The sequence below is a fragment of the Callorhinus ursinus genome, unplaced genomic scaffold (genome assembly GCF_003265705.2).
Source record: "Callorhinus ursinus isolate GAN/ISIS: 27379988/994484 unplaced genomic scaffold, GSC_fseal_2.0 scaffold59, whole genome shotgun sequence".
NCBI classification, from domain to species: Eukaryota; Metazoa; Chordata; class Mammalia; order Carnivora; family Otariidae; genus Callorhinus; species Callorhinus ursinus.
In genome coordinates, this window is record NW_027397121.1 from 6,470,957 (window position 1) to 6,492,542 (window position 21,586).

At 58.0% G+C, this 21,586-nt stretch overlaps 1 protein-coding gene across 3 annotated transcripts in view; it reads left to right on the forward strand.

The window, feature by feature from the left end:
* The first annotated feature begins 3,139 nt into the window (after positions 1-3,139).
* Positions 3,140-21,586, forward strand: part of GRM4 (glutamate metabotropic receptor 4) — a 118,180-nt gene continuing 99,733 nt past the window's right edge. For all 3 annotated transcript variants that reach the window (XM_025862418.2, XM_073884789.1, XM_073884790.1), the window contains exons 1-2: positions 3,140-3,268; positions 13,774-14,668. In XM_025862418.2, the coding sequence (XP_025718203.1) occupies positions 14,150-14,668 (519 nt within the window). In that variant the 5' untranslated portion in view covers positions 3,140-3,268; positions 13,774-14,149. The remainder of the gene's footprint in view (positions 3,269-13,773; positions 14,669-21,586) is intronic.

The following is a 21,586-nucleotide window of genomic DNA, read 5'->3' on the forward strand; positions in this document are numbered from 1 at the left end:
AGGGAGAAGGAGGGTGTCCCAGCTTGACCAAGCTAGGGCTCACCGGAGAGAGTGGGCGGCCAAGCACTCTGGGGAGGGGTGCGGGGAGGCCCGGAGTGGCCCAGGACGGCTGCCCAGAAGAATGAGGCTTCAGGCTGGGCACCTTCAAACTGGACGAGTCCACAAACCCAGCCATCTGCCAGCCAACAGCGTTTCTTTTTTTAACCCCTGAAAAATATAGCCTGCCCAGCCTTCTGCGACACAGCTGGTGGGGGGCGGGGGGGCAGGATAATTATGGCCAGAGTGAAGGCGACACCGAGGGGCAGGGGGTGGGAAGAATGGCTTCATTCGTTTGGCTTCTCCATAAACCATGGCCCATTTATTTTCAGTTTAATTGATTAACTAATTTTTTAATTAATTCCATACAAGGATATCGAGGACTATACCCTGTGTTAAAAATGTGGCTCCCACTTACTGGCACCTAAACACAGGACTGGGCGCTTTGCACACGTTCTTTCATACCCAGGTGGTTGCCTTTATGATAACTTTCCATGAATTAGACGAAGGACCCCCTTTTTGCCAGACACAGCCTCAAGGTAGGACAAGCCACTTGCCAAGCCCCAGGCAGGCTGAGTTTGAGCCTCCCAGCATTCCCTAAATGGGTGGCTTCTTGCACCCCAGCCCTGCCCTGTGAGGGCAGCTTCATGGTCCTTGTTCTCCGGGGGGGAAACTGAGGGACCCTGGGCAAGGAGGACCCAGGCAGCCTGTGCCCAGGGGCCAGGCCTCTCCAGGAGTGACTCGAGTGCCCACAAGCCCAGAGCAGTGCAGGTTTGGCTGGGCAGAGCCACTGGATGGCAGGAGCTTTCGTGGCCTTAGCTTCAGTCTCTGTAAAATGCGCCATGCTGAGGTGTGTGTGGCCACCGGGTGCACGCCTCAAGGGCAGGACGGTGTCCAGTCATTTGTGGATTCCCAGGGCTGGGAATGGAGCAGGATCTCGGCCAGTGCTGGTTGCGTTAAGAAAAGGCATGAGTGAATGCATGCTCTAGGTCCTTCCATCAGAGACTTCGGTCTGTCTGGATAAATGAGACATGTATTCGGGGCCATTACATGTGTCAGCAAAGAGAGTTCATGCTTTGCCAACATTTATTCTTTCACCGAACATTCATTGAGCTCACACTATGGGCCAGGCAGGGTGCCAGGCACTGGGTGAACCATGGTGAACAAGTTGCGGTTCTAGCTTGGCATAGTCTGGAATTCTGGAGGAGGGGATGCCTGAGGGGGTCTTCCGGAAGGAGCAGGGGTGTTGGATGAGGGGCATGGAGGGAGGAAGGGCAGGCCAGTAGGGGGAGGGTCATTCCTGCTATCCTCAGACTCCCCAGACATTCCCTTGACCTATAAGGGTGCTATCTGTGGAAATTAGGGGTTGGGCTGTAAGGGGTGGCTGAGTCCCCCCCAGGCCCAGGCACATTTGAGCGCGGGGGGTGGCACCCTGCAGATCAGCCAAGAAGACTGGGGTGCTGATGGGGAGGGAGGCCAGTGCCAGCCACTCTCCCCCCAGCTCCCTGGCACTGTGCTGAGCACCCTCCCTGGGACAGATCAGCCAGGACTGGGGTGCTGATGGGGAGGGAGGCCACTGCCAGCCACTCTCCCCCCAGCTCCCTGGCACTGTGCTGAGCACCCTCCCCGGGACAAGGACAGTCACACGTCACAGCTCTAATTGAAGCCGCTTCTGCAGTCTGGGACGAGATGCTCTTGCAATCCTAAGAGGGCTGCATGGCTCCCTCCCTCTCTTCTTCCCCTGCCTGACTCTAAGGCCAGCCCTCTCCTGGGATTTTTCACAGCCACCGCCCCCTCCCCCCCAAGGAGGATTGCTGGGGCTCCAGCTTCTCCCTGACTGAGGGATTCTTTCCCGGCTTGTGTTGGCCTACCCGCCAGGCCACCTGTTACACTTTGCAAACCAGTGCTGGAGGGAGACCAGCAGGCTGTGGACCATGGGCTGGGGTTTCCCCTAGCCTGGTGGAGTTCGGGGAGGAGGGGGCCTCAGCGGAAAGGGGCCCTCCAGACAAGCTGTGAGACTAGGGGCAAATGGAATTGCCTCACGGGGCCTCAGTTTCCCCCCTTCGTGCTAGGCTCGAACCGGGAGTGGTGGGGCGTGCAAATGAACATGCCACATGGGGGCATACGCCACGTGCATGCGGATGTGTGAGAAGAGGCCCTGCGGGTGGGGGTTCTAGTGACGCACAGGGGTGGGGAGGAGCGCAACCCCTTTGCATCGCCGCGCCTTGCTGTACTTCTCAGGGTGTGTGTCGGAGTCTGTGTTCCTTGACCCTCGACCCTTGGAGTCGGGAGGGCCCCCCCCCCCACACGTCCTCGGGTGGCTGAGCTGACACCCGCAGTGTGGGGGGGGGAGGGGGCAAGGAAGGGGGCTTCCAGGAGAGGGCGCCGGTGGGGCGTGGTGGGAGGGGGAAAGACTGCGGGGCGGGTGTGGCGGGGTGGAGGGGCGCTTTGCGAGCTGCGGCCTTCCGGCGGCGGAGGTGCGGGGTCGGAGGGTGGGCTCTCAGGTGCTCTCTCTTTAAAAGGCCGGCGGAAGCGCGGCGCGCTCGGCCCGCACTCGCCGCGCAAACTTGCCGGGCTGGGCTCGCGCCTTCCCCGAGTGCGGCAGCGGCAGTGGGCGCGGGGGCTGAGCGGCTGCCGTCCCCTCGCCCCCTCGTGCTCCCGGGCGCTCCCGCCCCCTCCCGCAGCCTCCCCTCTCCGCGTCTTCCTCGCTCCCCCTGTCTCTCGCTCGCTCTCCAGCGCGCTCTCTCGCTCGCTCTCATTTTTTTCCTGCTGCTGCTGCCGCCGCCGCGGCGCCGCCGGGCGCCTGCATCTCGGCCGGCTGCGCTCGCCGGTCGGCTCCCGCTCCACTCCCTTCCGCGCCCGGAGCCCCCGGCTGGACCCCGCTCCCCAGAGCCGCCTCGCCCGCTCCCTTCGGCTCGGACGCCGGGCTCCGCGGGGCCGGAGCAGGGCTGGCCGCCGCTCCCTAGCTCGCTGGCTCGCTCTCGCCGGAGCAGCAGCAGAACGCCGCGCGCTTGGAGGCAGCTCTGGCCGGGCAGCCTCCAGCTCATCCCCGCTGCGTCCGGGACTCCGGGCGGCTCCGCGCCCGGCTCGGTCCGCAGCGTCAGCGCCGTCCGCCGCGGCCCGGGCTCTGGGCAGCGCGAGCAGCCAGCCTCCGCCGCCGCCTCTCTGCGCCCCCGGGGCAGGCGGGAGCGCAACCGACCCCTCGCCGCGGCTCAAACCTCGCAGGCGCGCGGTGAGTTGTGGCCCGCCGGGTACCGGCGGAGGGGACCGTGCCCTCCGGCCTCTGGGGCGCGGGCTGCGGCGGGGACATCGGGGCTCGGGGAGGTGGCCTCTGACGAGCTCCCGCGCTCAGGGCTGCCCGGAGGAGGGCCGGCGGACCCGAGCTCTCGGGGCTTGAGGGCGCGGGACCGAGGCTGGAGGGTCTCCCTTCGGGGCTGGGGCAGGCTCTTCGAATGCCCCCGAGGGAGGCAATGGGGCAGCGCCTTTTTTTTTTTTTGGGGCCTGGGGGAAAGTGTCTCTGTGTAGGGGGGGTATGTCGGGTTCTGCCGGATGGGGGGTCGGGCCAGCTCTCAGGTGGGGGCGGCGGCGTTAGCGCGCCCCCTCTGCGGAGGGGCAGGGCAGGCGGGGGCGCGGGGCGTTATTTGCACCCCTTCCCCGCCGACTCCCGGCGGGAGGGCTGGCAGCGCCAGCCTCGCGCGCTCGGCTCCTTTCCCTTGCACCGCGTCCCGCTTCCCCGGCCGCCCCAGCGCCACCTTCGCCACCGGCCGAGCCCGGCAACCGCTCGCTCGGGGCCGCGGCGGGTTGGGACGGCGCTCCAGGGTCTGGGGTCTCCCCGCGGCCCCGGGACATCAGGGTCAGGTGCTCCTCGGATACTCGGCACCGACCCTCTCCGGGACCCTGGTGAACCCGAGCCTCTACCGGGGCCGCCGGGAGAGTGGCCAGGCCGTGTGTGCGTGTGTGTTGTGTGTATGTGCGTGTGTGTGTGTATGTGTGTGTTGGGGGGGTCCCCTCCGAGGTCGGGCTTCCCCGGCGCCCAGGAACTGGCAGCGCCCCCTCCCCGCGCGGGGGCGGGGCTGCGAGGTGGAGGCCCGGACTGAGAGCGGCGCCCCCGCACCGGGGCGGTCTGAGGCTGTTTGTGCTGAAATGGGGCGGCGGTAGCGGCGGCGGGAGTCCTGAGGCCCAACGTACGAGCGCCCCCTGCCCCCAGGCCACGAGTGACACCCCCTCCTTCAGACTTAAGGTCCTTTTTGGAGAAGATTCCTTGTTTCCTTACCCCTCTCGTCACCATGCCTGCCCCTGGGTGCGGGGAGAGCTGCTTTGCGGGACTGAGCTGGGCTTGCCGAGTGGGGTGCCCGAATCCACGTGTTTGTTGGAGCGGTGGTTAGTCTGTCTGACCCTGTGTCTTCTGTCAGAAAGCTGCCGTGATGGGGGAGGGAGTCCTGTGTGTGTGTGTGTGTGTGTGTGTGTGTGTGTGTGTGTGTTCCCATCATAGTCCTCCATTCTGGGGTGAGAGTGGGGGCCCAGGGCAGGCAAGGCGGCCAGTGCTCCAAGTCTTCATACTGCACATCCCCTTTCCACAGCCCGCTGCTCAGCCTCACATCCCTGGGGCCAGCTCATGGTGGAAATTAAGAATGTTCTAATTCCCATCTTCCCACTCCCCCAGGGTGCGCGCTGGGTCTGCCCCACATTCCTCCCTGAGGGTGCACAGGGGATGCGGGGCCTCAGGCTCTGGGTCTGCATGAGCTCCTCAGAGGCCAGTGCGTGGGTGGTGGGGGAACTTCAACCAAGAGGTGAGGAGCGGCAGGGAGCCTTTTCTGGTGACCTCTCCTGGGGTGGCAGACAGAATTCCCACAGAGGTGTCTGGAGGCTCCAGGTGTCACCTCTCTTGGGCAGGCTCTGGGGGCCAGTGGTGAGGGCCCCTGAAGAGAACATGTCTACAGTGGAGAGTGGGGGTCAGAGCCCTTGTCCCTTCCCCTGGTCCCCTCAGAGGACCACTTGGTGGGCCTCTTTAGGCATTAGTCAGCGTCCTGTTCTTGGTATGGGGTTGGGGGGCCTTTGGGGTTGGTGCCCCTGAGCCTCTGCTTAGCCTTGGATGGGCATGCCTGCCCACTTATGAATTAGGTGACCCCTGTCTTCACCTTCCTCCAACTTCTGTCTGTTAGCCATAAACTTTCCCCCACCTGTCACCACCTTCAATCTCTCAGAGGCAAAAATACCAAAAAGTTAGATCCCCCTGAAGTCCTGGTTACTACTCTGCATTTAAGAGAGGCCCAGAGAGGGAGATGGCAATGCTGAACCCCAAAGAATGCTCTACTGGCAGAGGGTCTCAGGAGAGAGATGTATGGGATGGCAGGGGGCAGGCAGCAGGCGCAGAGGAGTCCTGAGCAGGCAGAGGGGGAGGAGGGGAGGCGGGAGCACATCAGGAGTTGAGCTGCTTTCTCGGGCCCCAGTGGCCTAGTGTAGGCTGCTCCTGTCTTCCTCCCTCGTCCCTCCTCCCCCACCCTGCGTCTGGGCGGCTTCATTCTGTTGGAGGCGTGACGTCCCTGGGAGGAGCGGCAGACAGGCCCTGAGGTAGGTGAGAGCACCAGTGACGGGGTGAGCAAGAGTGAGCAGCAGCCTGCTGGCGGGAAGTGTGGGGGGTGGGCCCAGGCCAGGAAAGCTCTGAGGGGCCGTCCCCCCAACTTCCAGGATGCTCGGCCCCACCCGAACCCACCCTGCTGCGGGGGGCACTGCTGGCAGGAAAAGATGGGGCCGGGACCTGTGGGTTTCTGCGCTTGATAATTACAGCCAATAGACACATCCTCTTCCCTAGACAAGTGCGGAGCCGGCAGCCCCTAATTACCACCCGCCCCAAGACATCTGTCCACCCTGCTGTCCTCCTCTGCTCAGCCGAGAACCCAACTTGGCAATGGGCAGGCCCCACTGGCAGCCTGGGCAGCTGGGACCCGCTGACTGCAGGCGGGAAGGTTATCTTACTTCTGCAGAGTGGAAGCTGCCTTTGCTGCCCGGAGCAGGCGGCGGAGGGAGGGGGGGGGTGCATCGGGGCTCGGGCCCTGCTCGCAGGGGCTGCCAGAGAGCTGCCAGCTGGCTGGGCCGACCTGAGGGAGGAGACCCAGGGGCTTCCCATGGAGGGCCCCCCCGGCCTGGAGCCAAGGACGCTAGCTTTCTGTGGCTCCCACCCAGCCTGGTGTTGGCTCCTGGAAAGAGCAAGGAGGGCTTGTTTTCATGTCAACTCTGCCCTAGTTAGCAGGGGACTATCAAAAATTAATTGAGAGATTTCACTGCCTTTGGCCCTTGCAGCAGGACAGGCCGCCTTTTCCTGGCTCCTGGGAACTCATTGCTTTCCAGGCCGTCTACCGTCTCTGGCCTCCCTCTGGCCTCTTGCCCTGCCTCTCTCCCAGTGTCCCCCTGCTGCCTCCCAGCCCAACCCCAGGCCCGCAGCTCTGCATGCCAGGCAAGCTTCCTTCTCCCAGCCAGTCCTGGAGTCAAGCTCGGGCCGGGGGGGGGGGGGAGCTTCTGCCTCCGCTCCCCCCACCTCTCTTTCCCTGCCCAAGCCTGCTCCTGAGAAGAAGGCATATCAGCAGAACTTGCTTGGGAAAGACAAGCCTACCGTAGCCCTGCCCACCCCTCCTCCTAGCCCGCGGGCCTGAGAGGGCCTCTTGCGGCTGTCCCTTGTTTCTTTTGGCTCCTTGGAAAAACGAGCGCCACAAGGATAATAAAAATCACCCCTTCAATTAAAGCTGATGACTCCCGTCGAAATGTTTTATTATTAACCTCACCGTTTAGCAATCTCGAAGCAGCAGTGAGGCGTAAAGATGTGTGTACCCACGTATATTAAATAAATTGGGGAACGCAGTGCATAATGACATTATCTGGACCCCGTTCAATTAAGGTAGATATTATCTGCAGTAATTGGGAAATGCCAGCCCATGCCATTTTGGGCTAAGCCATGCTGACTAGCTGGCTGTGGTGTCTAGTGAAGCCTCCTTGTTCTGGAGAAAATACTGGCTGTGGCCGGGAGAGTCCCAGGAGAGCTCGGTCAGCTGCTGGTCCCAGTCTGGGTCCTGCCCTGTCCCCTCCCCTCAGGGGGACAGGAACTAGCCCCCCGCACTTGTTTTCTGGTGGGGGCTGTGACTTCTAGTAAAAACACTGTCATTGCTGTGGCTGAAACCTTTACTGGTGATTTTAGATCTTTGGAAATCAAGATTGGGGACTTGACCCGGATTCTTAGGTTTCTAGTGAGTGATTACTTCTCAGGTGTCACCGCCCCTTCTCCCTGCCTGGCTTCAGTGTGGCCTGGGGAGGGGGGTGTCACCCACCCCCGTGGTCATGTTTGTGGCTGTGCCAGACAGTGAGTCTGCCGTTTGACTTGCTAGGCCAGTCTGGGCCCTGGCCTTCCAGGGCAGTGCTGGGGGGGGGGGGGACTCTGATTTAAGGAGGGGGGACAGGAATAAGGAGAGAGGAAGAAAGCCCATTAGCCGGGAAGCCCACGATGGCACCGGCTGCAAACAAAGACACTTGCCCACTTGGATTGTGCCAGAAGACTGGGGAGGGGGGCGGTAGGAGGGGGGCAGGGCGAGTTGGGGCAGGAAGGAGAGGCCTGGGGGTCTGCATGGAAATGGGGGCTGGAAGTAGGGGCTGGCTCTGGGGGAGAGGGAAGGTCAGGGTTGGGCCTTTCATGGGCTGAACTGGTTGGGGGGGGGGAGGGGCAGGGCTGATGAGATGGGCCTGCTTTGCCCGCCAGGGCTGTGAGCTGCTGTGGCCTTAGCAGGTGGCCACTCTGAGTTTGTCATGAATCCTTGCCTGTCACGGTGCTCCAAGCCCTCCAGTGGGCCCCCATTTCTCCAGCCACAGAGGTCTTGTTAGATCTTGTACTCGAGGCCCTCTCTGACCTCCTCTCCCACCTCTCCCCCTTCCCGCTGCCCTCCAGGTCCTTGAACAGTGAATGCTAAGCATGAGCTCAGGGCCTTTGCACTTGCTTCCCTCTACCTGGGACACTTCTCTCCCAGAATGGCTCACAGCTTTTCTGTTTTTAGTTGCTGCTTCTATGCCACCTCCTCAGAGAAGCCTTTCCTGATTATCTTTTTTCTGAAAACGCTGCAGGGTCTTGACCTCTCTCCTTACCTGCCTTAGATTTCTTCCTAACCCCTGGACTCCCCGAAGTGCTGCACATCTTTGTGTGGGTTTATTTATTGCCTGTCCTGTGCCACCCCCTAGGTTGACCCCACAGGGCAGGTGCTGGTGTCCATCACTCCTAGCAGTTTCCCAGTGCCCAGAACAGAGCCTGCACACGGTAGGTGCTCATCACGTATTCGAATGACACGGTCAATAACCGGTTGGTCGTGGCAGAAGGGATTGTATTCTATGCCTGACCACACAGGGGCTTGTAAGAATTCGGTGCCAGGTCTGAGTCCTACTCTGCTGACACAGGATGCTGCTGCAGACCCTGCCCTGGGCATCATCTGTGGCTGCCTGCTGGCTCTGGGCAAGGACCTGCCTGTGTCTTGCTGCTTATTGAGAATTTCCTGCATTCCGAGCCTTGGGCTAGGCACAGGGGATACAGAGATGAGGGTGGCCCACGCAGGCCCTTTAAATCTTCCAGGCTTATCATTGCCAAATAAGAGAGAGAGAGGCGTGAATGTGCGAGAAGGAGGGAACAAGAACTGGAATAATCAAGGCAGGCTTCTTGGAGGAGGAAGGGTCTCAGTTGCTACCTGAAGGGCAGGAGTCACAGGGAGGAGCCTGGAGGGAGTCATAGGGTGGGGGAAGCGCAGCGATGGATTTGAAGTTTTCCCTTTAGTGTCTGTGGGCATTAAGCTGAGGAATGACTTCCGCATCCCTCCTGTCCTCCAGCCGTTTCTTCTTTCCTTCCCCACACATTGCGGTGCCCACCACAGGTCCAGCACGGAACCAGTCACTTCTGAATCAGGCCCTTGCTGTTCCAGTAGAGCAGGGAGAGGATGGCTTGGGAATTGAGATGTGTGGTTTATGCACTTGGGAGGGTTCCTGCTGCAGGCTGGTGAGCTGGAGCTGCTTGGGGCTGGGAAGGGAAGGGTCACGGAGCCCAGACCCCCACTGTGCCCTCCTCCTGGCTCTTCAAACATGGCCTGGCTGGCCCGGGGAGTGTCTGGGAGCAGGGCTTCTTCTCTATTAATGTTGACATTGATGACCTGGGAGAGGGGGTGGGAAGAGCCCAGAATCCTTCACTCACATCACATCATTCATTCACTTCCACAACCCCTGGTGGGGGGTGCCAGGCGCTTGCCAGGCTGGGATGCAGAGATAGCAAGTGGAGTCTGACACGATCCCCCAAGTTGTGGTCCCTGTGGAGAAAGAGTTGGGCTGCTGGGGTTTGAGGGAGCTAATTGGCCATCCCCCCTTTCCCCGTGGACCGGGAGTCACACGGGTGGAGATCGAACTATGGGCCTTGTTGCTGTGCAGCAAGGTGGGGGGGCAGCTTCCTATTACCTGCTCCCTGGGTCTAGGCCCTGTCCATTTGGGAGGAGACTGTCCAGCAAAGCACACCTCTGCTGGGCCAGTGTGGGGTCCCAAGGGGGATAGGAGGAGGTTCTCCCTCACTTTTCCCATTGGGGAGCGGAGCTGCCAGCCCCTTCCAGGGAAGTGTGAGATGTGGGCGATGAGGCATCTAAACAGCTCGGGAGATTCAAAACAGACTCCACTCATCCATCCACGATGCCTAGCTCTTCTGAGCATCTGGACTGGGCTGCCTGCAGAGGCAAAAGGGAAGAGAGAGAACTCAAGTGCTGGAGGGCGAGTGGAAAAGCTGAGGGGAGGGAGGAGGCCTGGCTCAAGGAAGGCAGAGGTTGGGGGTGTTGCTGGGGGCGCGGCAGGTGGAAGAGCCCAGAGCTTGAGAGCAGCTCTGGGTGTGGCCCCCATCCCCGGGAGCAGAGTGCAGGGTCATTCCCTCTGACTCTGTCCTTGACTCTGGGGTTTGGGAGAATTCTCTTTCCTTAGCTTTGGGAGAATAAAAAGCAGCTTAGTGAAAAGTAAATCAGAGGTTAGTAAATCACAGTGGCTCTCTGTGGATCTGGTTGTTCCGTGGTTTGTGGTTCTTCCTGGCTCCGGCCCTGGTTGTGGAGGGAAGGATTTAGGTTAGATGTAAGGAAGCAGGGGATCCAGCTCGTCGGGACTTGGAAGGGGTCACTGAGGCAGGTTGGGGGAATTTCTCCCTGCAGATATCAGAGAGGCCCTCAGATAGTGGGGTGCCTGGGCTGGGGGGGAGGGTAGACTGCAACCACCCCCCACCCCAGCTCTCCTCACATCCCCTTTCATTGAAGAGGATGTTCTGAAAAATACTGTTGTGTGTGGAGATGACCATGTGCTCTTCCCTCTGCTCATCCCTCCCTGCCTGTCTGGAGCCAAGGATCTGGCAGGGGGTAGAGGGAAGGAGAATACAGGGGTTGAGGGGAGAGGTGGGGGCGGAGAGGGAAGGAGAGAAGAAGCAGCCCCCTGGGAGTGGGTGGGCACACTGGTTTAGACCTGCGGCCTTCCTGGTGATTTCATCTGGGGAGGGATATGTCCCCCTCCACCAACCCCCAAACGTCTGAGGTGTGAGCTTCCCTGGCTGTTTTAGATTTGCGGGGGGGGGGGGGTGGTCTGAGGACTCGGAGCCTCCCCCTGTCTGGTCCCCCTTCCCTCAGGTGGAGTCAGCCCTGTGGGGTCTGGAAGGATGGCCTTGCCTCCCCTTGTTGCCCCACCCCCAGGCTCTGTTCCTGGTGGCTCCTTTCACTTGGAGTATTTTTACTTTTCCCTTGTTCCTGTTACAGGATCAAAGGAAGGAGGGGAGGCTAAAAGAGACAGTGGTTTGCCCAGCTCTTTGGAGATGTTCAGTAAAGGCAGACCTGGCAGGGCTGAGGGATGGAGTGGGACCTACTGTAGGCTGGGGCGGGGCCCAGTCCTGGTGGAGGGAAGCCTGTGAGCAGTCTGACCAGCTTGGGGCAGGGCCGGGGCCTTGAGGTCTTGATTCCAATCCTGCAAGGATTTGCTTTTCTTCTCTCCGAGGCCTCCTTCCTCCATGTTGCGGCTGACTCTTCCCATTGCGCACGTGCACGCGCGTGTGTGTGTGTGTGTGTGTGTGTGTGTGTGTGTGTGTGGTGTCTGTGGCGTGTGGTATGTGTCTGTGTGCCGTCTGTGTGTGCGGTGTGTGTGTGTGTACACGTGCCTCTGTGTGCACGTTGCTTCCAGGAGAAGCCAGTGTCGAGCCCTCACGAAGAATCTGGAAGCCTGAGCAGGGCCCGACTGTCGGAAGCTGCTGTTCGTCGGTTTCCCAGCCTGCACTGGCCCTGCTGCGGCCTCGGCACACAGCCTGTCGTGATGCCAACCATCCCTCCATTTTTCATCCAGGCCAACCAAGCCTGGACCTGCAGGGTGTTCGGGAGGACCCCTGGGCCGGCGCGGGGGGCACGGGGGGCATGGGGGGCCTGCACAGCGCTGTGTGCCTGGGGCGGAGGTCGTCGTGCGAGCATCGGAGCATCGGCTTCCTCATCTGTGTGGGAGGGGTGAGCATGCCAGCCGGCTCCTGGGGGTGGGAGCGCCACCCGACAATGTAAGCCAAATGCTTAGTATGGTGCCCTGCACAGCGCAGTACGCTGTCATTGCTCCCCAGGCCTTCCAGCCTTTGCACAAGACAATGCTTCTTGGTGCAGGCTGAGCCACCCGTGGGACGTGGGACGCACACAGGCTGGGAGGGGACTCCTTCCTATCCCTGTCACAGCTGAAAATGCCCTGCAGGGGCAGTAGGGCCCCCAGACCACCTCCTCCTCCAACACTTCTGTCCTAGAGATTTGGGAACCAAGGCCTTTCCAGAGGATGGCAGGGTGGGTGCAGGACTGTGGGAGTTGCCCGAGGCTCCTCCAGTTGCTCCTGTGGTGCCCTGAGTCCCCCATAGCCCCTCACTCCCTGTGGTCCCCGGGGTCCCCGGGGAAAGCGATCTGATAAACTCAGGCACAGGAAGGTGGAGGTGGAGATGACAGTTCCATCCAGGGGTAGCTGCCTCCTCCCAGCCTCTTAACAGCTCTTAATTCTCAGCCTTCCCCCAAGCCCTGATCCCCGCCCCCCCGCAACTGCTAGGTCACTGGCTCCTGGCTTCATGGGGGACAGTGGGATTAGGAAGCTTTCCTGCAGGCTCCCCCAGGTCTCTCCCCAAGTCTTGCCCCCTCTTCACTTGCTCTGTGACTTTGGGAGAGTTATGGGACGCCTCCGGGCTTCCGGTTCCCCTGCAGAATGGGGTGCCGGGGAATTAGTAGCTGTGTTCTTGGCCTCTGAGGACCTAATGGGTGAGGGAACATTTTGATGAGGGGTCAGAGGTGAGGTGAGGGTTCAGAAGGCGCTTGCCAGAGAAACCCAGGAGTTGAGGCTGGACTCTGGGGTGCTGTACCCTCCTCCCTCTCCTTTTCCCAGAACTGGAACAGTCAGGGTCTCTGCGGTGGGAATTACAAGTAGGGGACAGGTGGCTCTGAGACTGCTGCTTGGCCTGGACGCAGGGATCACAACTCTAGGAAAACCTCCCAATCCAAACGCAAGCCCTTCTTCTAAATGGCTAGGGAAACTGAGGCATAAGATGGGCACGTGGCTTGCTGGTCTTCCTTTGACAAGTCCATCAGGAGGGAAACCTGGGAGTCAGCCCCCCAGCCAATCCCTGATTCAGCTTCTCGCTTTTCTCCCTGTGGCCTTTTAAGTTGAGGGGAGGGAGGTTGCTGCTAGCTTCGAGCGGGAGGCTGGGGCAAGGGAAGGAACCCCAGGGGAAATTAGCCCAAATTAGCAGTGAGAATGAGGAAGAGCTGGTGTTCTCTCCTCTACCCTTGCAGATAAATATTTAATCACAACAACAATAATAATGACAATGATCATAATAATGTGCAGTAGCTCAGGCCGTAACCTGAGCCCCACTCTCAGAGGGAGGAAGTGGGGGAGAGAGGAGGAGCAGTGGAGAAATTGAGAGAGAAAGACTATGAGAAAGATGGTGGGGAAGGAGGCCAAGCAAATGAAAAGGAGGTTTGCCTTCTTGAGCTTGGAGCCCCTGGGGTTACCCTCTGTTCCGGGGTGGCTGGGCAGCTGGGGTGGAAATGTGAAATTTCATTGCCTGATTCAGGAGGAGGATTCTGAACCTGGACAGCCCCAGCTTCTCCCTGGCTGCTCACTCTCAGCGTGAACAGCTCCCAGCTTCGTTTCTTCTGCAGGGGGCCTTGCAGGCTTTCCTTATTCCTGAGTCCCCAAGGAGCCTAAGTGTCTCTCGTTCTAGAGCGGGGAGCTGGGTTCCGCGTCGTGTTTTGCTTCTCACTACCTGTGTGACTTGGGCAAAATGCTCTCTTGCTCTGGGCCTCAGTTTCCTTATCTCTAAAATGGGGTCGGACCCTGTGGAACTGGTTTCTTGCTACTCCTTCATGTGGGTGAGTGTTGAGGAAGACCCCTCTTCCTCCCAAGTCAGTTCCAGGCTGTTCCTGGGGAGTGTGCTCTCTGACGCCTGGATTTCTGACGGCAGTGGGTACAGACCTTGTGAAATCTTCGAACATGACCTAATTTCTGCCTCAGGCTCTCCCACTTGAACCAAAGTTGAGCAGCAGCTGAGAGAAAACCAAGTTCAGATTTGTGGAGCCTGTGGCGATAACCTCCAAGCATCTCCTTCTCTCAGGCTCCTGATGAGAGATCAGAATAGCTAATGTCTTCTTTGGGCTTCTGTTTGATTCTCTCTCTCTCTCTCTCTCTCTCCCTTCTAAGGTTGGTAGGAGGAGAGCATTGGAGCTGTTTTCTCCTTGATGCCAAGATACGTCAAGCTAGGAGCACTCTCTTTTCACACTCCTCCATCAAGAACAGGCCTGCAGGACGTGGGGACCAAGACTAGCGCTTTGCTTCTCCCTAGCTGCTCCCGGCTGCCTGGGAGCATGGCCCGTGTCGGCAACTGAGCACTGCCTGAGTGGCGAGGAGCACCAGCATGGGTTACCCCGTTGGCCGCCCTCAGCCACCCTGCTGCTGAAGCTGCCCTGGAGAGACTTGTGGGAGCTGACCCACCCATGCTCACCCAGGCTGTGGGGCCAGGGGCCTGCCAAGGCTAGGAGTGGGGCCTGCCGTTCATGGGTCTCTAGGGATTTCCGAGATGCCTGGGAAGACAGGCTGGGGCTGGTGGTGGGCCCGGCTGCCTCTTTGCCTGCTCCTTAGCCTTTATGGCCCCTGGGTTCCTTTCTCCCTGGGGAAGCCCAAGGGCCACCCCCACATGAATTCCATCCGCATAGATGGGGACATCACACTGGGTGGCCTGTTCCCAGTGCACGGCCGGGGCTCGGAGGGCAAGGCCTGCGGAGAACTTAAGAAGGAGAAAGGCATCCACCGGCTGGAGGCCATGCTCTTTGCCCTGGATCGCATCAACAATGACCCGGACCTGCTGCCCAACATCACGCTGGGCGCCCGCATTCTGGACACCTGCTCAAGGGACACCCATGCCCTCGAGCAGTCGCTGACCTTTGTGCAGGCGCTCATCGAGAAGGATGGCACGGAGGTCCGTTGTGGCAGTGGCGGCCCACCCATCATCACCAAACCTGAACGTGTGGTGGGTGTCATCGGTGCCTCGGGGAGCTCAGTCTCCATCATGGTGGCCAACATCCTTCGCCTCTTCAAGGTTAGTGCCTGGCTGGTTGGCCCCAGAGGTGGTCTTCCGACAGCCCCAGTCCTCCACACCCAGGGTGCTGGGCCTGGCTAGTTTCTTTCTCCTCTTCCCTCCTGGACTCTGAGGAAGAGGAAGAGAGTCCCCCCCCCCCTGCCCCGGAGCAGTATCTGAGAATTTGGGGGCAGTCCTGTGGTCAGAGCTTAGGTTCAGCAGAGTGAAGGTGTGAGGAGGGCCCCAGCTCCATGGTGCTGACCATGGTGCTGAAACAGCTCCGCCGCCTGGAGCTTCTTGATCAACTGAGCTGCTCTGTGGGGAATTCTGAACCAAGAGAGGAAAAGGAAGTGCTGGAAAACAACAGAAGGGAGGAGGAGATAGGTGGACAGATATGTAAAAAGACAGACAGATGGATACATAGAAATACAGGTAGACAGAAAGGGAAACAGAGTCGAAGAGATAGATAGGCAGAATGGAAATACGAATGTTGGAGATTGCCAGAGACATAAAGCCAGACTTTTGTTTTGACATTGTTTTCAAATAATTGCAATTCTCAAGAAAGATATGTTTTTCGTCTAGTAGTTGAGAAAGCCCAGTGTGGCCCTCCCACTCTACCCCAAGATTATGCTTATAAAATGTCTTGATTTTTTGGAGGGGGCATTGGGCTACAGCACCTGCAGAGGATGGACAAGGACAGGGAAAGGGCCTGGCAGGAGCAGGCAGTCTCTGTTTCTCTTGCTCCGTGACTGGAACCAAGCTTCCCTTGCTCATTTCCTTCCTTCTGCCCTTCTTTCTTGCACACCTTTCTCCCTTTCCTTCTGGAATCCTTCCCCACCCCCTCCCTGCTACCTCCCATCCTCTCTTCCTGGGGCAAGAGCTGCTGATTTGCAATTCAATTGAAGCCAAGTGCTTCGCTAAGCTGCTAAAACAACTGAAAGCTACCGGGTAGAGAGAAAAACATTACAAGCATTTTACCAATAATTATGAGCCGCTCTTCTCTTGGAGCCTGCCTTGTTTGCTCTGTTTGTGTGTGCTTGTGCTTGTGTGCATGTGTGTGTGTGTATAAGGGGTAGGTGTGTGTGTGTGTGTGTGTGTGTGTGTGTGTATGTGTGTGTGTGTGAGGAGGGGGTAGAATATGCTGGAGGAGGAGGAAGGAATGCACAGAGGAAGCCGCTGGGTCCCTCCTTCACCCTGGTGTCAGGTTCTCAGCCTCTGGAGGTGGCCCCTTCCCTCCTCAAAGTCTCCAGAATTAGGCGCAGTGGGCTGAGAGAGGCTGTCTGGGCCCATGCAGAGTGGGAAGTGCTGAGGCTGGAACCTTTCTAGAGCCCATTTGCCCAGTCCCATGATACATAGTACTTGGGGGGCATTTCTAGGGGCCTGGGTAGAAGTGGGGATGAATGGTGTAGAAGGCCATCAAGTTGGGCAGGGGGGTGGGGGTGGGTGGGAAAGAAAGGGAGTTAGAGTTGTCCTGTCACAGCATGGGGTGGGGGTTGGAACTTTCCTGGGTCATGTGCCATGTGGTCCTCACCTATGGGCCTTCTTCCTGGAGTGTTGGTTTTACGTGATGATCCAGATGGAAATACTATCTTAATTTTCAAGCAAATGGATGTATTATGAAGAATGCCAAATTAAGATGAAACAGAAGGCTTGAAGGAAAACTTGCCCTTGCAGTAGACAATCTGAACAACCCCTATGGGGCTGTGCTGCCAGACGTCATTCCTTGTAGATGGTTTGGGAATGGGTAGCCTGGTTCAGGTCTCCCACCTGCGCTGTTTTGCATTGAGGAGTGGAGACCCAGAGGGGAGGAGGAAGCAGGGCTCAGATGCCCAGGCCCTGGCCTGGCAGTGGCTTAGGCTAGCTGAGTCATCGCTTCAGCCCACCTGCCCCAGGCCTGAGAGGTGAGGCCACCTGGGGCCATCAGCAGAGGGGATGAGCCCCAGACTCCTTGTCAGTCTGTCTGGGTGGGGCCTAGACCCCTGTCTTAGAAAAGGCCAAGAGTTTCCTTATTGGAGCTTTTTATTAAACGCTTTTGGTGACTCTGGGTGTTTCAGAAGACAGCCTGATGGGGCCCTTGTGGCTGTGACCTCAGTGAGTGACCGCCCCCCCCCCCGCCATCTCCCAGGGGCGAGCCAGTACCCACTTCATAGGGAGGTGGAGAGGCTCAGAGGAGTGGAGAGATGTCACAACACAGGGTAAAGGCTCCAAGAATAGGACCCATGAGCGTTAGGATTAAAGCATGTTCTTGGAAATGTGGCTATTTTGGGGTGAGGCATCCAGTGACCCCACATGGGAGTGCACTGTGACTTCTAGTCCCTCTCTGGTTGGGGAAAGGTCTCTGGTGGGGTGAGGGTGCCTCACCAGCCTAGGGGCTCCCAGGTGTTCCTTTATCTCTGCCCATCTGGTCACCTAGGAACATGGCCGAGGCCTCAGTTTCATCTGCGCCTCCTCAAATTGCAGAGAGATGAGGGGGATGGGGCAGGGGGTCAGGAGTCTCCCTGGCTGCATAGAAAGCGAGATGGGACTGGGAGGTAGAGGCCTGGGGAGGAGAAAAGGAATGGGGGACAGAAGGGGGCATGCTGGAAAGGGCAGGGCAGGGCAGGGGAGATGGGGAGAGAGCCAGAGGGAGCCAGTCATCTGTGGTCTGCATTCCCTGGGTTCCTTTTAACAGCGTTAATGTTCCAGGCTGGCGACAAGAAGCCTCCTCAATAATTAAACTGATAGAAATGAGAGGCTGGGTGAGAAACTTAAAAGCCATTTATAGAGGCAAAAATGTTGAACTTTGGTGGTGGTGGTGGTGGGGTGGGGGAGTCAGGAGCAGGAGCCCCTGGCTGGAGAGCATGAGGGAGGGATGCCCAGGCCGGGGCAGCTGCTGTGTCGTGTATCTCTGTCAGACGGCACCACTGCGGCCCCAGCCCCGCTCTGCCATGGCCAATAAGTGGGGGCCTGCTGGGAGCTTCCACCTGAGGCTCTGATTATAGCTCCCCTTCCTCCAAAAGGTGAATTTCCTGTGCGCAGCTCAGAAAGGAGCTCTGGGCTTGGGGGTACAAGACGTGATTTCCTCCCTGGCGAAAGGTAACGGGGTGCTGTCAGGGTCAGGTTGTGAGCAAGACTCAAAACTGGAAGGGGCCAACTCCCCATCATACAGATGTGGAATCTGAGCCCCGATTAAGTGTCAGGGCAGGGCTGGAAGTCAGGTCCCCTGCTCCCAGGCCTGACTCCTTCCAGAATGTCTATCCACATAAACTGGGTTGGGAAGTGGGACCCAGGCCTTCACGGGGACCAGAAGCCCTGACTCTGGGCAGTCGTGAGTCTGACTTGACGGCTTATATCCCTTACTTCCTGTTCCCATCCCCTTCCTTCATCTTCACGTTGGCTCTCTCTTCCTGGGACCGGGAATATCGATGGGTGTACAGAATACGTTTTGGAAGAGATCCTAAAGGCTGACGATGTGGCCCGCGCAATACTATGTTGGGACAGCCCAGGTTCTGGAGCCAGTTCGGTCTGGGTTTGAGTCTTCTTTCCACCGGACTTCCCTCACCTCCGTTCACCCTATAGGTCATTTACACCACAGCGTGAATAAGCCAATAAGATCTTTTCCCGAGAGCAGCCATTGCTGCAGGGAGAAAGAATATATCAAGTGCCTTGGAAGGAAGCGGTTTTCAAATCCCAGACTTGTAAGAGCGAGAAGGATTCAGAAATCATTGCATTGAGTCCCTCATTCATTTGCAGCAGACAGAAAAGCTGAGGCTTGAAGAAGGGGGGTTGGCTATCCAGCATGGTTAAGAATCTGGATGCTGGGCCCAGATAGTCTTTGCCACTGTGGTTAATGGTTTCTCCTGTTTGTGCCTCTGTTTCCTCATGTGTAAAATGGGGATGAGAACGGTCTCGTAGGCCAGGTGGGAGAATTAAGAGTTAATGTCCAGAGCAGGCCTAGCACAGTGCCTGGCACACAGTCAGCCCGCAGGAAATGTCACTGCACAGCTTGTCGCGGGGCCTGAAATCAGCATGAGAGACTCCATTGATGTGGAAGAGGCTGGAGCGGGTGGGCAGTGACAGACGGTGACCTTTGAGGCTGATCCTGGAGAGGCCCCACCATCTGCTGGGTCTCTCATGTCTTCCTGCAGACCGAGCAGCCAACCTAACTTTCAGAGAACGAGCTATGTCTTGCTGTCACACAGTGGGGCATGGGAGGAAGGAGTGGGGTGCAGTGGAGGGAGGGTAGAAGGGGGCAGGCGGAAGAGGGGGCGGAGGGGACACCGGTGAGCAGGGGTTGGGGGGAGGGTGGAGATGGGCAGGTGCCCCAGTTTCCTAGGAGAGGCTGGGCCAGGGGCGCTGCTGAGCCATATTATCCCTTCTGTGCACCCCCCCTCCCCCGCCTCCCTGCCTGGCAGTGTGATGCTCTTGACCCACGTGGGGCTGTGAGTGCTGTAAAGGTTTGTGGCTTGCTTCTGGAGAAAGCTGCCTGCCTGGTGCTTGGCTCATCCTACTCTTCAGCGCCTGGCCCAGGACTCTGGGGGAAACTTTGTGGCTTAGATAACATAAGATGTTCTGTTGAGGATGTGGCTTTGTGTCTTCAGACTGTTTTCACTGCACAACCAGGAGGAACTTTTGAGAGAGTCCATCCGCCCTCCCAACAGCTTGCCCCTCTCCCTTGAAAACAGCTTCATCCTTCCAGCGCCCAGGCCAAAAAACTTGGTGACAGCTTTGACCACCCTTTTTCTACTGTCAGCAAACCCTATAAGGCTTTCCTTTCAGAACGTGTCCTGGATGTGACACCCCCACCTTCCCACCCCTGGGGCCTCTCCCTGAGACCATTGCAGGAAACTTCTCTTTTTCTCCCTGATTCGGGCCCCTCCACAGCCAAACCTTTGCTCAGGGGCCACAGAGATCTTTCTAAAAGCCAGATCGAATCTACTCACCCCTATTATACCTTTCACTGGTTTTAGATCAAAATGCAAACTTCCAAACCCCTGCCTCTCTGAGAGGCTCTGTGCTACCTGGCACCCTGGCCACACCTTTTGTCTCTCTTGGGTATACTCCACACACCCATACCATTTTCCTTGTGGTCCTTGATGACACTATTTTCCCTACCACAGGGCCTTTGCACCTGCTGTCCCCTCTATATGGAATGTTCTCCCTTGACTCTATGAGGCTAGATCCTTCTTATTCAACCTTAAGCTTAAATGGACTCCCTTGGGACGCCTTAAGTGGCTGCCTTCAGCTTAGGTCATGATCCCATTGTCCTGGGATCGAGTCCCACGTGGGGCTCCTTGCTCAGCGGGGAGCCTTCTTTTCCCTCTCCCTCTGCCTGCCACTCCCCCTGCTCGTGCTCTCTCTCTCTCTCTCTGACAAATAAATAAATCAAATCTTTAAAAAAAAATGGACTCCCTTCAGGGAAGGCCCCCCCCAATTATTCTGTCTTGTTTCTCCATCTTTCCTTTTATGGCACTCATCACAGTTGGTACTCCTGTCCATAGTTCCTCGTTTTCCTGTTTGTTGTTGGCTTCCCCCTCTAGACTAGGGGTTAGCAAACTACAGCTCAAGAGTCAAATCTGGCCCACCACCCGTTTTTGTGTGACCCATGAGCTAAGAATAGTATTGGTATTTTAAATGCTTGAAGAAAAAAATCAAAAGAATCATATGTCACGACACAGGAAAATCACGTGGGATTTAAATTTCAGTGCCCATAAATAAAGTCCTGTGCCAGGGCTCATCTTGATCCTCACAGCAACCCCTGGGGGTACAGTTGTTATCCCCGTTGTACAAATGGAGAACTGAGGCCCAGAGAAGCTAAGCAAGTGCACATGAAGAGGTAGCAGGAGAGGGAGAAGCAGGCTTCCCGCTGAGCAGGGAGCCCGATGCGGGGCTTGATCCCAGGACCCTGGGATCATGACCTGAGCCGAAGGCAGCCGCTTAATGACTGAGCCACCCAGGTGCCCCAAAGATTTTATTTTTTATGTAATCTCTACTTTTAAGTAATTCTCAGCGTGGGGTTGGAACTCACAACCCTGAACTCGAGAGTCACGTGTTCTACCAACTGAGCCGGCCGGGGGTGTCGGGCTGCTCTTGAGCTGCTGCCGTCTGGGAACCGAGCAGATGAGACAGAGGACATTGGCTGACCCTGCTAGACTCTCAGCAGCACCGGCAGGACCCCCATGTCCCTCCAAACTCTGGGATATCATCAGGGTCGTCGTGGTCTGCAGAGCCCTGCATAAGCCCCTGGTTGTGGGGATGCATGTAGCCTGGGCCCGTCTTACCATTGGGTCAAGCCAGTGCCCACCAGTGCCCACCACTTTGGTGACCCCAGGGCCCCTTGGATGTATTTCCAACCCCCAAACACCTCCAGCTCTTCCCTGACCTACAGAATTCCTTTCACCTAAAGCTTTGTTCCCTGTTGGAGGGTATCTAACCCTGTGCCATTTGAGTCTGTTACTAGAGATTTGTCCCAAAAAGCTTCCACAATAAATGTTTGGGGGTGAATGAGGGACCCTCCAGAGGAGGTGTCTGAGGTGGAGTCATCACAACATTTACATAACCCATATCCTGTGCCAGGGCTCGTCCTGATCCTCACAGCAACCCCCGGGGGTACAGTTGTTATCCCCGTTGTACAGATGGAGAACTGAGGCCCAGAGAAGCTAAGCAACTTGCCCCAGGTCACACAGCTGGTGTGGTGGAGCCGGAATACAAACCCAGGCTGTCTGGCCCCGAAGCCACCCATTTTGCCAGTCTGTGCTCCTATCTCTTGGCCATCAGATAGACTTGGGTTTTAGACCTGGCTTGATCCTCACTGTGGGGCCTTTCTGAGCCTCAGTTTACTCACGGGCATGCTAGTATTCACCTGGCAGAGGTACTAAAGTGTACAAAGCCCTTAGTAGGTGCTTAGGGGGGATGCTGGTGTTACCTGAAGGTTTTTTTTTTTTTTAAGATTTTATTTAT